This window comes from Coregonus lavaretus, assembly GCF_964263955.1.
Source record: "Coregonus lavaretus genome assembly, chromosome: 3".
Classification (NCBI taxonomy): Eukaryota; Metazoa; Chordata; class Actinopteri; order Salmoniformes; family Salmonidae; genus Coregonus; species Coregonus lavaretus.
Window position 1 is genome coordinate 44,780,336 of NC_139990.1, and position 13,676 is coordinate 44,794,011.

The 13,676-nt window shown below is 48.3% G+C and overlaps 1 protein-coding gene across 1 annotated transcript; it reads right to left on the bottom strand.

Annotated features, from left to right (window-relative positions):
* Positions 1-1,194: 1,194 nt before the first annotated feature.
* On the bottom strand, positions 1,195-3,780 carry LOC311125495 (transmembrane protein 196-like). Its single transcript, XM_084158410.1, has 4 exons — positions 3,582-3,780; positions 3,441-3,497; positions 2,225-2,479; positions 1,195-1,584 (listed from the first exon to the last, which is right to left on the bottom strand). Exons 1-4 carry the CDS (start codon positions 3,744-3,746, stop codon positions 1,498-1,500), a joined length of 564 nt encoding a protein of 187 aa, XP_084014536.1. The 5' UTR covers positions 3,747-3,780; the 3' UTR covers positions 1,195-1,497.
* Between the last annotated feature and the right edge of the window lie 9,896 nt (positions 3,781-13,676).

Here is a 13,676-nt window from a genome sequence, read left to right on the forward strand (position 1 = left end):
CAGAGCTGGGTGAGGACCTTCAGGGGAGCTTTGTTTGGGAGGTTTCACCCTGTCCAATGTCCCCATGAGAGCAGGGGTGGCCTTGGAAGGACGAGGTTTCACTTTACAGGAAGTTCTGGTGGTTTTCACAGCTCCCCGGGATACAGTCTCTCTGTGTCCCAAATGGCATCCTCCCTATGGGCTCTGGTCAAAAGTAGTGCACTGTGTAGGGAATAGGGTGCCGTTTGGGACGTTGCCCATAATCTGAATTCTTACTTTGCAAGGGATGAGGGAGTCGGTAAGAAAATACATGAATGTAAATTAATGGAATGTCTTTCCTCGTCCGTCCACTGGCTTAACTTCTCTGGACAGCATTCCCATAAATAGGACTGGATATTTTCAGGTTAAGGGATACACAAACTGCAACACTCATGTATTCATAAGGTTCCAGATTTATTATGCTGTTCAAACGTTCTACTACAAGAATCATCGTCTGAGTCCCTATTCCCTATATAGTGCACTACCTTTGTCCATAGGGCTCTGGTCAAAAGTAGTGCACTATATAGGGAATAGGGTGCCATTTGGGACAGACATAAGTTAAAAGGAGATGGAGTGCTCCCTCTAGTGGGGAAAATATAACTATCACTACTGCCTGCTACTGGTTGTGGTCTGCTGCAAAATATACTAATGCATTTAGAATTAATTTCCTACTGGATACAATAAAGTCATCAAAATCATCACCATCATCATCATCATTCATCATCATCCATCGAAGTCGTCATCCATCATCATTGTTGTCATCCATCATTCATCATCATCATGGTCCTCTGTAGCTCAGCTGGTTGAGTACGGCACTTGTAACGCCAAGGTAGTGGGTTTGATCCCCGGGACCACCCATACACAAAAAAAATTAAAATAATGCATGCACGCATGACTGTAAGTTGCTTTGGATAAAAGCGTCTGCTAAATGGCTTATTATATTATATATCACCATCATTAAACCTTTAATTCATTATAATTCTCTAAATTGTAAAACCATGTCACAGATGGGACGTTATTATATTTGCATGCTTATGAATAAACAATAATATATTTAAATAATACATACATAAATAATAATTAAAATAAATATTAGTACTGGAAACAACATCCACCGTGTGACATCATCTATATGACCAGTCAAACCCTGAAGCAGTAATGTCTCTCAATGTCTCAACACTGACAATCTCAAATGTTTTAGTTATTCTTTTTGAGCCTTTGGAGGTGCCATAGCTTTGTCCCCTTTACCTGCTGTTTCCATGTACTATCCAGGTGCATCATTCAGCCTCCATCGTCATTGGTGAGACGATTGTCAAATCTCATAGTGCCTTCTCATAGCGTTGCCGTAACTTCCGTTGATTAAGTTGATTCCTTTGTGTATCAGTTAAGTGCAAGAGATCACGTCCCCTGCAACCGTTGGGGTTGTATGGAACCAACATTGTCTCCAAGTTGCTTTGAATACAGTAACACAGCTGGGCTTTAGCCTAATGATAATGGAGGTGAGGACTTTCCATTGAAGGAGATCTGGGGGATGCTGGCTGCTCTTTCAGATCTCTCAGCAAACTCCTGGAATAAAGAATAGTACAGTGGGGTTATACAAGGTTCTCAATTATTACTTTTTAGTCATTTTAGTTAGCAGACACTCTTATGCAGAGCGACTAAAAATAGGTGAATTCCAGTGGAGGCTGCTGAGGGGAGGACGGTTCATAATAATGGCTAGAACGGAGCAAATGGAATGGCATCAAACACCTGGAAACCATGTATTTGATACCATTCCACTAAGTCTGCTCCAGTCATTACCATGATCCCGTCCTCCCCAAGTAAGGTTGAACCAACCTCCTGTGGTGCATTCATATCCCTCTTTAGAAGAGTGGTTCCCAACTCTGGTCCTCGAGTACTTCCAACAGTACACATTTTTGTTGTAGCCCTGGACAAACATACCTGATTCAACTCATTGAGGGCTTGATGATTAGTTGACAAGTTGAATCAGGTGTGCTTGTCTGGGGCTACAATAATAATGTGTATCGTTGGGGGTACTGGAGGACCGGAGTTGGAAAACCACTGCTTTAGAAACACATAGTGACAGAAATGACAGGCCATTCACTCTGTCTGACTGAAATGTCACTATTTTATTTTATGATTAATATTCACATTTCCAATTATATAACATTATTGAGTTTTCCATTAATTTTTTATCTGAGCTCACCTTTTCACTCATCTCATGGGAGTGGTGCAGGGACAGCTCTCTCTCCAGGTACATCCTCTGCTGTTCGCTGCTGGCCAGACGACAGGTGAGCCAGGTAAACAGGATGGACACTCCGATGCCCAGGCAGGCCAGCACCATGATGGCCAGGTAGAGGGACGACAGGGCATCGGGACGCTTTGCCACCACACGCACAAACTGGAAGTTTAGGATCCCACTGATCAGCCCACAGATACAGCAGGCTGAAAACAGGATCATCTGGAGAGAGAGAGAGGGAGGGAGAGGGAGAGGGAGGGAGAGAGAGATAGAATCACAGCAAAATAAATGTACTTACTATGACTGAGATATGTGGTTGTCCCACCTAGCTATCTTAAGATGAATGTGCTAATTGTATGTGGCTCTGGATAAGAGCGTCTGCTAAATTACTACTACTACTACACATTTTGCCATGGGGTGAAGAGAAATTGTTGTTGTTTTAAAGCAAATTTCCTGCAATTCTACACATTTTGCCATGGGGTGGAGAGACATTTTTGCAGTTTTAAAGCTAATTTCCTACAATTCTACACATTTTGCCATGACTTATGCCATGTTAATGATATCTGAATGAGAGTGACTAATAAAATCAATGGGGGGCCCTCTGGAGGTCAGGGCCTCTGAGCACGTGCCCTGCATGCCTGGTCGGTACTCGGCCATGATTACTACAAGTTTAGATGGCTGGCTAGACTAATTTAGCAATCAAAAAATGGTTAGCTGACATGGCCAATTGAGTGACTGTCAGTGACTGACATAACAGCGGCCTCGGGCCCTAAGCAACCGCTTATGTCGCTTATGCCTGGAGCCGGCCCTAGGTGTTTCAAGTTTCGAGTTTTGATGTCACATGCACAAGTACAGTGAAATGCCTTTCTTGCAAGCTCTAACCCTTGCAAGCTCTAACCCCAACAATGCACTGCATGTTCGAAAAAAGGGTTCCAAAATGGTTATTCGGCTGTCCCCATAGGAGAAACATTTTGGGTTCCAGGTAGAATCCTTTTGGGTTCCAGGTAGAACCCTCTGTGGAAAGGATTATACCTGGCTCCAAAAAGGTTCTCCCTGAAACCAAAAAAGGTTCTTCAAATGGTTCTCCTATGGGGACAGCCAAAGAACCCATTTAGGTTCTAGATAGCACCTTTTTTTCTAAGAGTGTACCCATGTTAAATACATTGTATTAAAATCAACTTACAATCAAGCCTGACCTCTTCTTTGCACACACCATCCCACATAGTCCACAGATGAGAAACTGGGGGGAAATAAAAAGTTATACCCTCCCATTCCTATTAACCATAGAGGTAATAATACTGCAAAAGTGAATTATTTGACTTACACACACTCCGCTCCATATAGGGGAGGCATCCCCAAGCTGCAGCTTGTGAACCGACCTGACTCGGATGATGCCGACCACCCCGAGGGCGATGCTGGACGCACCGAGCCCCATCTCCAACACAGACAGTACCACCAGACTCCCGATGGTACATCCTCTCTCCGGCATCACTCATTCCTCCACAGCGGGTCAGTCAAGAGGTGGTGGTGGTGGTCACCTCCTCGAACCACCCAAAAAGCAGAGAGTATTGTTTTTTGCGCTAAAAACATTAATCAATTAATCCAAATTACACAGGTGGACTTTTGCGCGAGGGAATGTTTTCTATCCAGTATCCACCAAGTGATCCAGCATGTAAGGGCTACTTACATGTTCCCTGTGAAAATGACTCCACTGTAAGACTTTAAAAGGTATTCCTAAATCATATCTTGTCATAGACTACTTGGACTTCTCAGGAGGCGTTTTGGACCGCTCTGCGGACAGCTAGTATGCGTGTTTGATCTACTGTAAAATACAGTCACGCGTCACGCTCGCCAGTTGTCACCCTCTCAAAACTTTTCTTGCGCACATCTGCATGGGTCGCGACTCACGTGACTTCCTTGACCTCTTATAGCGCTCATGTGTGCAGTTTATATACATTAGGGTGATTTAGGGTAAATAGCTAGTAAGATTATATAACTAACTCATCCCATTAATTGCCTCTAAGGGGATAAAAATAATAATATTTAATTAAACCCCCAATCAATGCTTAATGCATGGGCTAATGCACAATGCATAATATTTTATATGTTTGCAGGAAAGTTATTGTCAATTGCATAGCTTGCATGGTCCAATGTTACAGTATATAGCTGAATGAGTCCAGAGGTTTTATTTTGCGCACATTATTACATATTATAAACTGGGTGGTTCGAGCCCTGAATGCTGATTGGATGAAAGCTGTGGTATACCACCTGTATGACAAACATTTATTTGTACTGCTGTAATTACATTGGTAACCAGTTAATAATAGCAATAAGGCACCTTGGGGGTTTGAGGTATATTGCCAATATACCACGGCTAAGGGCTGTATGCAGGCACTCCGCGTTGCGTCGTACGAAAGAACAGCCCTTAGCCGTGGTATATTGGACATATACCACACCCCCTCGGACCTTATTGCTTAATTATATTTCAACTGTAGTATTTTTAATTTTTCATTATGGCATTATGAAATATTTCTAGTAGGAATACTTCCTGTGTAGTATAAAACCCAGCAACATGTTGTAGGGCCGGTTTCCCATTTTCAATGGGGTTGTCCATTGAACATGGTTTTTAATCCAAGACTAAGCATAATCTGTGTCCAGGAAACCGACCCTTAAACGTTGCATAATAATTCACAAACCCTACCAACCTGATCCTTTACTCCAAGCCCTGGAGAACAACTCAGTCTGACATAGTAAGGGCGTGCTATTTTTAGCACCTGCCACAATATTACATGAACACTTCCCTCTATAGAGGCAGGCATTGATGTTCACCTGCTAAACCCTACAACCCTAATCTCTGACTGCGATAACACTCCATGCTCAGTGTGTGCGTTCCACTTATTTTGACCAGGGCCCATAGGGCACTATAAAGGGAAGAGGGTGCCATTTGGGACGTAGAGTGTCAGTGAATGGGAAGGCTACAGTATAAAAGGCTCCCTCAACAAAAGTAGTCACATCTCATTAATCACAAACTACACTGCCTCACTGAGTCTGAAAAGGCAGAGTGCTGGTCCATTCTTTGTGCAGGTTGGTTTTGCCTGGGGGCATTTGGGGGTTTTGCTCCTCTGGTTTCGCTGCCAAGGGTGAAGTCTCTCCGCTGAATCCTCCCTTGGCTTGTTAACAAAAAGAAGGCAGGCAACAGAAACATTCCACACAGTGTTCACGTTCAGTTCACACAGACAGTCCATGTTTTTGGTGCTGACAGTCTCAGACAACCTGTTCCTGTGTGTTCTGTTCTTTGCTCTACTGTCGGTGCAAGGAAGAAACCAGGAGAAAGGAATTGTCAAGCACGCATGACTTTTTACACTTGACAAGCTACAGTTTATGTTAATGCTGTTGATGTTTGGGTTTGTGGATGTTGTATGAGTGTTGTATGAGTGTTGTATGTGGAAGAGGATGCATCCTTTAGTCATGTTATATTGTTCCTGTAAAAAAGAAAAGCTACAGGTGTACTATTAATACAGCGGGCCCCTCCTAAGTCCTAAACGGCACCCTATTCACTACATAGTGCACTACTTTCGACCAGAGCCCTACTACGGACCCTGGTCAAAACTAGTGCACTATATAGGGAATAAGGTGCCATTTGGGACGCACACTGTGTGTTTGGAAATGGCCGTCATCTTTAATAGGCCGGGCAGAGGAGACACTGTCTGATGTGGAGGATCATGTGACGTCAATAAGCATAATGATGGTGATCTACAGTCAACATCAAAACAGGGTCGTGGGGATTAGCTGTATGTCTTATTCAAATGGACACTGACGATCTGGCTCAGATTTAGGGGTCGACTCGGTACATTACAATATTTTAATTAACTCTATAATTGACTATTAATTTTAACCTACTCTCACTGCAACATGTGCAGGAAGTTGCGTTTACAGATTGAGCACGGTTAAAAAATAGAAAGTGACACACATTTCTTGAGCTTGAGACATCACATCATTTAAATGTAGAACAGGTGCATACATACACTGTAACCTGCCACCTCCGTTTATGAAAAATGTCAGGTGCATTGTTGTTTTGTCTTCACAAAGGGAAGCTGTGTCCCTCCGTCAGGTACTTCTCTTCCTTCATGTTTACTTTAACTAAAGAAACCACTGAAACTATATTTGATCATGCAAAATCAGACCTAAATAAATAGACAATACATCTCTGTCTCTTCCTATATGATACTAAGCGAGTGACAGCCAGGCATGTTGACATCTCACTTGTGACAATCTGTGCCGTCCCAGATAGTGCATTTTACAGCCATTACCTCCATCATCACACTGCTCCCAGTAATGTGGAGTGTCAGAGCCAGAGCCATCTTAGAGGACAGCTCACCAGGTACAGGCAACACTACCTGCCTGCCTTCAACATGTCTAGTGAAGGGAAACCACAAAGTAACTATTACTGTAAAACAATAACCTGCACAGTGTTATTCTAAAGGCCCAGACTGTTAGATGCAGGCCTGGGTCAGTCAGTTCTGTTTTCATTTCCTGAATAGCAAACAGAAGATTAAAGTGCATTTGGAAAGTATTCAGACCCCTTGACTTTTTCCACATTTTGTTACGTTACAGCCTTATTCTAAAATGGATTAAATAGTTTGTTCTCCTTCTTCATCAATCTACACACAATACCCCATAATGAAAAAGCAAAAACAAGTTATTATAAATGTTTGCAAATGTATTATAGATAAAAAACGAAAATATGACATTTACATAAGTATTCAGACCCTTTACTCAGTACTCTCTTGAAGCACCTTTGGCAGCGATTACAGCCTCGAGTCTTCTTGGGTATGATGCTACAAGCTTGGCACACCTACATTTGGGGTTTCTCCCATCCTTCTCTGCAGATCCTCTCAAGCTCTGTCAGGTTGGATTGAGAGTGTCGCTGCACAGCTATTTCAGGTCTCTCCAGAGATGTTCGATCGAGTTCAAGTCCGGGCTCTGGCTGGGCCACTCATGGACATTCAGAGACTTGTCCCGAAGCCACTCTTGCATTGTCTTGGCTGTGTGCTTAGGGTCGTTGTCCTGTTGGAAGGTGAACCTTCGCCCCAGTCTGAGGTCCTGAGCGCACTGGAGCAGGTTTTAATCAAGGATCTCTCTGTACTTTGCTCTGTTCATCTTTCCCTCGATCCTGACTAGTCTCCCAGTCCCTGCCACTGAAAAACATCCCCCCAGCATGATGCTGCCACCACCATGCTTCACTGTAGGGATGGTGGCAGGTTTTCTCCAGACGTGACGCTTGGCATTCAGGCCAAAGAGTTCCATCTTGGTTTCATTAGACCACAGAATCTTGTTTCTCATGGTCTGAGAGTCCTTTAGGTGCCTTTTGGCAAACTCCAAGCAGGCTGACATGTGCCTTTTACTGAGGAGTGGCTTCCGTCTGGCCACTCTACCATAAAGGCTTGATTGGTGGAGTGCTGCAGAAATGGTTGTCCTTCTGGAAGGTTCTCCCATCTCCACAGAGGAACTCTGGAGCTCTGTCAGAGTGACAATTGGGTTCTTGGTCACCTCCCTGACCAAGGCCCTTCTCCCCCGATTGCTCAGATTGCTCAGTTTGGCCAGGCGGCCAGCTCTAGGAAGAGTCTTGGTGGTTCCAAACTTCTTCCATTTAAGAATGATGGAGGCCACTGTGTTTTTGGGGACCTTCAATGCTGCAGACATTTTTTGGTACCCTTCCCCAGATCTGTGCCTCGACACAATCCTGTCTCGGAGCTTTACGGACAATTCCTTCAACCTCATGGCTTGGTTTTTGCTCTGACATGCACTGTCAACTACTGTGGTACCTTATATAGTGTCACGGTTTCGGCCGAGGCTGCTCCTCCTCCTGGTTCGGGCAGGCTTCGGCGGTCGTCGTCCCCGGACTACTAGCTGCCACCGATCTATGTTTCATGTTCGTTTGGTTTTGTCTTGATGTTGTACACCTGTGTCTTGTTAGTCCTCGTTAGTGTCCTATTTAGTTCTCGTTGTGTCTGTTTGTCTTTGTGTGTGATTGCTCTTCTGTTTTGTGTTGGAGCTACGTACTTCCCTCCAGTGTTTTGGAGAGGTATTTCGCACATGTTCGTGCGCCGTTTGGTTGACGCCTGTGTGCGCCGTTATTTCGCCTTCGGGCTTATTGTGCTTATTTTCTACGTGAATATTGCACTAAAGTCTTTTGGACTGAGCTTCTGCGTCCTGCGCTTGATTCATGCACCACACCCACCTTCAGCACCCCTTGACAGAATCACACACCAAGATGGAATCAGCAGGATCTGCAGTTACGCCTGAGTCGCTCGAGGAGCATGTTCGCGGCCAAGATGACCAGATACGACAACTGGGGACCGCTCTACAGGACGTCATCAACACCCTGCACCGATGGGAGGCCAGCGGGGTACCCACACCTCCACCTACCCTGCCAACCCCATCGGCCGGTCCACCAGTCCAAGGTCCGGAACCCAGGGGGATTCGGCTCTCGCTCCCGAGGGCGTATGACGGAACAGCTGCCGGGTGTCAGGGTTCCTCCTGCAGGTGGAGCTCTACCTGGCCACTGTACACCCGGTGCCCTCGGGACACGAGAGCGTTTCCGCCCTCATCTCCTGTCTCACGGGCAAGGCGTTGGAGTGGGCTAACACCGAGTGGAGGAAGATGGACGCCAACACCATCTCCTACGCCGAGTTCTCCCGCCGCTTCAAGGCCGTGTTCGACCATCCACCTGAGGGCAAAGCGGCGGGGGAGCGTCTAGTTCACCTGAAACAGGGGAGGAGGAGCGCACAGGCGTTTGCTCTAGAGTTCCGGACTCTAGCGGCGGACGCAGGGTGGAATGAACGGGCCCTCATCGACCATTTTCGATGTAGCCTACGGGAGGACGTTCAACGTGAGTTGGCCTGCAGGGATACCCATCTCACCTTCGACCAGTTGGTCGATATGTCCATCCGTCTGGACACCCTGCTGGCCACCCGTGGACGTCCCGAGGGGGGTCCGTCCATTCCGCCCTCTGGCACCTCCGAGCCGAGCCCTATGGAGCTCGGGGGTGCCGGCGCTAGAGAAAGGAGGAGGAGGAGCCCGAGGGGGCCTGTCTCCTGCACCAAGTGCGGTCGTGGAGGGTACACTGCGGCCAGGTGCTGGGGAGGGTTCTCCGGGGGAGAAGACAACAGGCCACGCACTGGGGGGGCCTCCCAGGTGAGTAGACGTCCCACTTACCCAGAGCTTTTTTTTGCACACTTTTGTATACCTGTGTGCTTTCCACAGGTTGCACCTCATTCCCAGCATAAGGCGCTAGTAGATTCAGGCGCAGCTGGGAATTTTGTTGATCGGAAGTTTTGTTTAGATTTAGGGATCCCTCTCCTACCTGTTGACAAACCTTTTCCCGTTCATGCCTTAGATAGCCGCCCGTTGGGGTCGGGGTTGATTAGGGAGATCACAGCACCACTTAGGATGTGTGCGCAGGGGGGTCATGAAGAGACTATACAGCTGTATCAGATCGACTCTCCTGCGTACCCAGTGGTGCTGGGAATTCCCTGGTTAAGCACCCATAACCCTGCTATTTCGTGGCAACAGAGGGCTCTCGATGGGTGGTCTGCTCAGTGCGAGGGGCGATGTCTGGGTGTTTCCGTGGGGGCGACTTCGGTGGAAAGTCCAAACCAAGTGCCCGCACTGCACATTCCACCTGAATATGGGGATTTAGCTCTCGCGTTTAGTAAAACTAGGGCGACGCAGTTGCCTCCTCATAGACAGGGGGATTGTGCGATTGATCTCCAGGTAGGAGCAGCGCTCCCACGGAGCCACGTGTATCCTTTGTCTCAAGAGGAGAGAAAAGCTATGGAGACTTACATAGCCGAATCTTTGAGACAGGGATACATTCGGCCCTCCACTTCTCCCGCCTCCTCGAGCTTCTTTTTTGTGAAGAAGAAAGATGGAGGGTTGCGCCCGTGCATTGATTACCGTGGTCTCAATCAGATTACTGTGAAATACAGTTATCCACTCCCTCTGATTGCGACCATGACAGAGTCATTGCATGGAGCGGTTTTTCACAACATTGGATCTCAGGAGCGCGTATAACTTGGTGCGCATTAGGGAGGGCGACGAATGGAAGACAGCGTTTAGTACCATGTCAGGTCATTTCGAATATCTCGTCATGCCATATGGGTTGATGAATGCTCCATCAGTCTTCCAATCCTTTGTAGATGACATTTTCCGGGATATGCAGGGACAAGGGGTGGTCGTGTACATTGATGACATTCTGGTGTACTCGTCTACCCGAGCCGAGCATATAACCCTGGTGCGTCGTGTATTGAGGAGGCTGTTGGAGCACGACCTATATGTCAAGGCAGAGAAATGTCTGTTTTTCCAGGAGTCTGTCTCCTTTTTGGGTTATCGGTTGTCCGCGTCAGGGGTGAGAATGGAGGTGGATTGTGTGTCCGCTGTGCGTAATTGGCAAACTCCAACCACTGTAAAAGAGGTGCAGCAGTTCTTGGGCTTTGCGAATTATTACCGGAGGTTTATCCGGGGTTTTGGACAGGTGGCAGCTCCCATCACGTCCCTTCTGAAAGGGGGTCCGGTGCGCCTGCAGTGGTCAGCTGATGCGGACAGGGCCTTTAGGAGACTGAAGGACCTGTTTACGTCGGCTCCGGTGCTGGCGCATCCGGATCCCGCATTACCCTTTCAGGTTGAGGTAGACGCGTCTGAGGCTGGTATAGGGGCCGTTCTCTCTCAACGGTCCGGCACGCCACCTAAACTCCGCCCCTGTGCTTTTTACTCAAAAAAGCTCAGCCCGGCGGAGCGTAACTATGACGTTGGGGACAGGGAGTTGTTAGCTGTAGTTCAAGCCCTTAAGGTGTGGAGGCATTGGCTTGAGGGGGCTCAACACCCTTTCCTCATTTTGACTGACCATCGGAACCTGGAGTACATCCGGGCAGCGAGGAGACTGAACCCTCGCCAGGCTCGATGGAGTATGTTTCTCACCAGGTTCGTATTTAAAATCACGTACATCCCTGGGTCCCAGAATGGTAAGGCAGATGCGCTGTCCCGGCGGTATGACACGGAGGAGAGGTCCGTTGAGCCTACTCCCATACTACCGGAGTCTTGCCTTGTGGCACCGGTGGTGTGGGAGGTCGATGCCGAAATCGAGCGAGCGTTGCGTACCGACCCCAGCCCTCCACAGTGTCCTGAGGGTCGGAAGTACGTTCCGCTCGAGATTCGGGATCGACTCATTTACTGGGCTCACACGTCACCCTCCTCTGGACATCCGGGTATTGGCCGGACAGTGCATTGCCTTAGCACTAAATACTGGTAGCCCACTTTGGCTAGGGATGTGAGGGTTTATGTCTCCTCCTGCTCGGTGTGCGCCCAGTGTAAGTCGACCCCGACATCTGCCCAGGGGTAAGTTACAACCCCTGCCCGTTCCACAACGACCATGGTCCCACCTCTCGGTGGATTTTGTGACAGACCTTCCCCTCTCTCAGGGGAATACCACCATCCTGGTCGTTGTGGACCGGTTCTCTAAGGCCTGTCGTCTTCTCCCTATGTCGGGGCTTCCTACTGCCCTACAGACCGCTGAGGCCCTATTTACCCACGTCTTCCGGCATTACGGGGTGCCCGAGGATATAGTGTCTGATCGAGGCCCCCAGTTTACCTCCCGTGTTTGGAGAGCGTTCATGGAGCGGTTGGGGGTCTCGGTTAGCCTTACCTCAGGGTACCACCCGGAGAGTAACGGGCAGGTAGAACGTGTCAACCAGGATGTGGGTAGGTTTCTGAGGTCGTATTGCCAGGGCCGGCCGGAGGAGTGGGCACGGTACATTCCCTGGGCCGAGATGGCCCAGAACTCTCTCCGCCACTCCTCTACCAACCTAACCCCCTTCCAATGTGTGTTAGGTTACCAGCCGGTTCTGGCACCTTGGCAGCAGAGCCAGATCGAGGCCCCTGCGGTGGATGATTGGATGAGGCGCTCGGAAGAGACGTGGAACGCTGCCCACGTCCACCTGCAGCGGGCCGTCCTTCGTCACAAGGCGAGCGCCGATCTCCACCGCAGTGAGGGGCCGGTGTACGCACCCGGAGATCGAGTCTGGCTCTCTACCAGAAACCTACCCCTCCGCCTGCCCTGCCGGAAGCTGGGTCGGCGGTTTGTGGGGCCCTTTAAAGTCCTGAGAAGATTGAACGAGGTGTGTTATAGGTTACATCTACCTGTTGAGTATAAGAATATTAACCCCTCGTTCCATGTGTCTCTTCTCAGGCCGGTGGTAGCTGGTCCACTCCAGGACAATGAGATAGGGGAGACTCCTCCGCCCCCACTGGACATCGAGGGGGCTCCGGCGTACACCGTTCGGTCCATCTTGGACTCAAGACGCCGGATGGGGGGTCTCCAGTATCTCGTGGAGTGGGAGGGGTACGGCCCGGAGGAGCGGTGCTGGGTGCCGCGGAGGGACATCCTAGACCCATCTCTCCTGTCGGAGTTCCACCGGGACCATCCCACGCGCCCTGCTCCGCGTCCTCCTGGTCGTCCCCGAGGCCGGGGTCGGCGCACGGCTGGAGCCGCGCGTCAAGGGGGGGGTACTGTCACGGTTTCGGCCGAGGCTGCTCCTCCTCCTGGTTTGGGCAGGCTTCGGTGGTCGTCGTCCACGGAGTACTAGCTGCCACCGATCTATGTTTCATGTTCGTTTGGTTTTGTCTTGATGTTGTACACCTGTGTCTTGTTAGTCCTCGTTAGTGTCCTATTTAGTTCTCGTTGTGTGTGTTTGTCTTTGTGTGTGATTGCTCTTCTGTTTTGTGTTGGAGCTACGTACTTCCCTCCAGTGTTTTGGAGAGGTATTTCGCACATGTTCGTGCGCCGTTTGGTTGACGCCTGTGTGCGCCGTTATTTCGCCTTCGGGCTTATTGTGCTTATTTTCTACGTGAATATTGCACTAAAGTCTTTTGGACTGAGCTTCTGCGTCCTGCGCTTGATTCATGCACCACACCCACCTTCAGCACCCCTTGACATATAGACAGGTGTGTGCCTTTCCAAATCATGTCCAATCAATTGAATTTACCACAGGTGGACTCCAATCAAGTTGTAGAAACACCTAAAAACCTGTTTTTGCTTTGTCATTATGGTGTATTGTGTGTAGATTGATGAGTGAAAAAAATTATTTAGTCTATTTTAGAATAAGGCTGTAACGTAACAAAATGTGGAAAAAGTCAAGGGGTCTGAATACTTTCCGAATGCACTGTAGATGCGGCTATCATTTGTGCACATTCAGATGGGACATGGTGAAAGTGTTTCCTATGAAGCAGATCTCCCAGTCTATGGTGGTGACTGGTGATTGAAGGAAACTGATTGATAAGGAACCTGATTATTTAAATGTATTAATCCTGGTTTTTTTACACATTGAGCAACCTGTTTCTTTAGTGAAACAAGGAAGTGAAT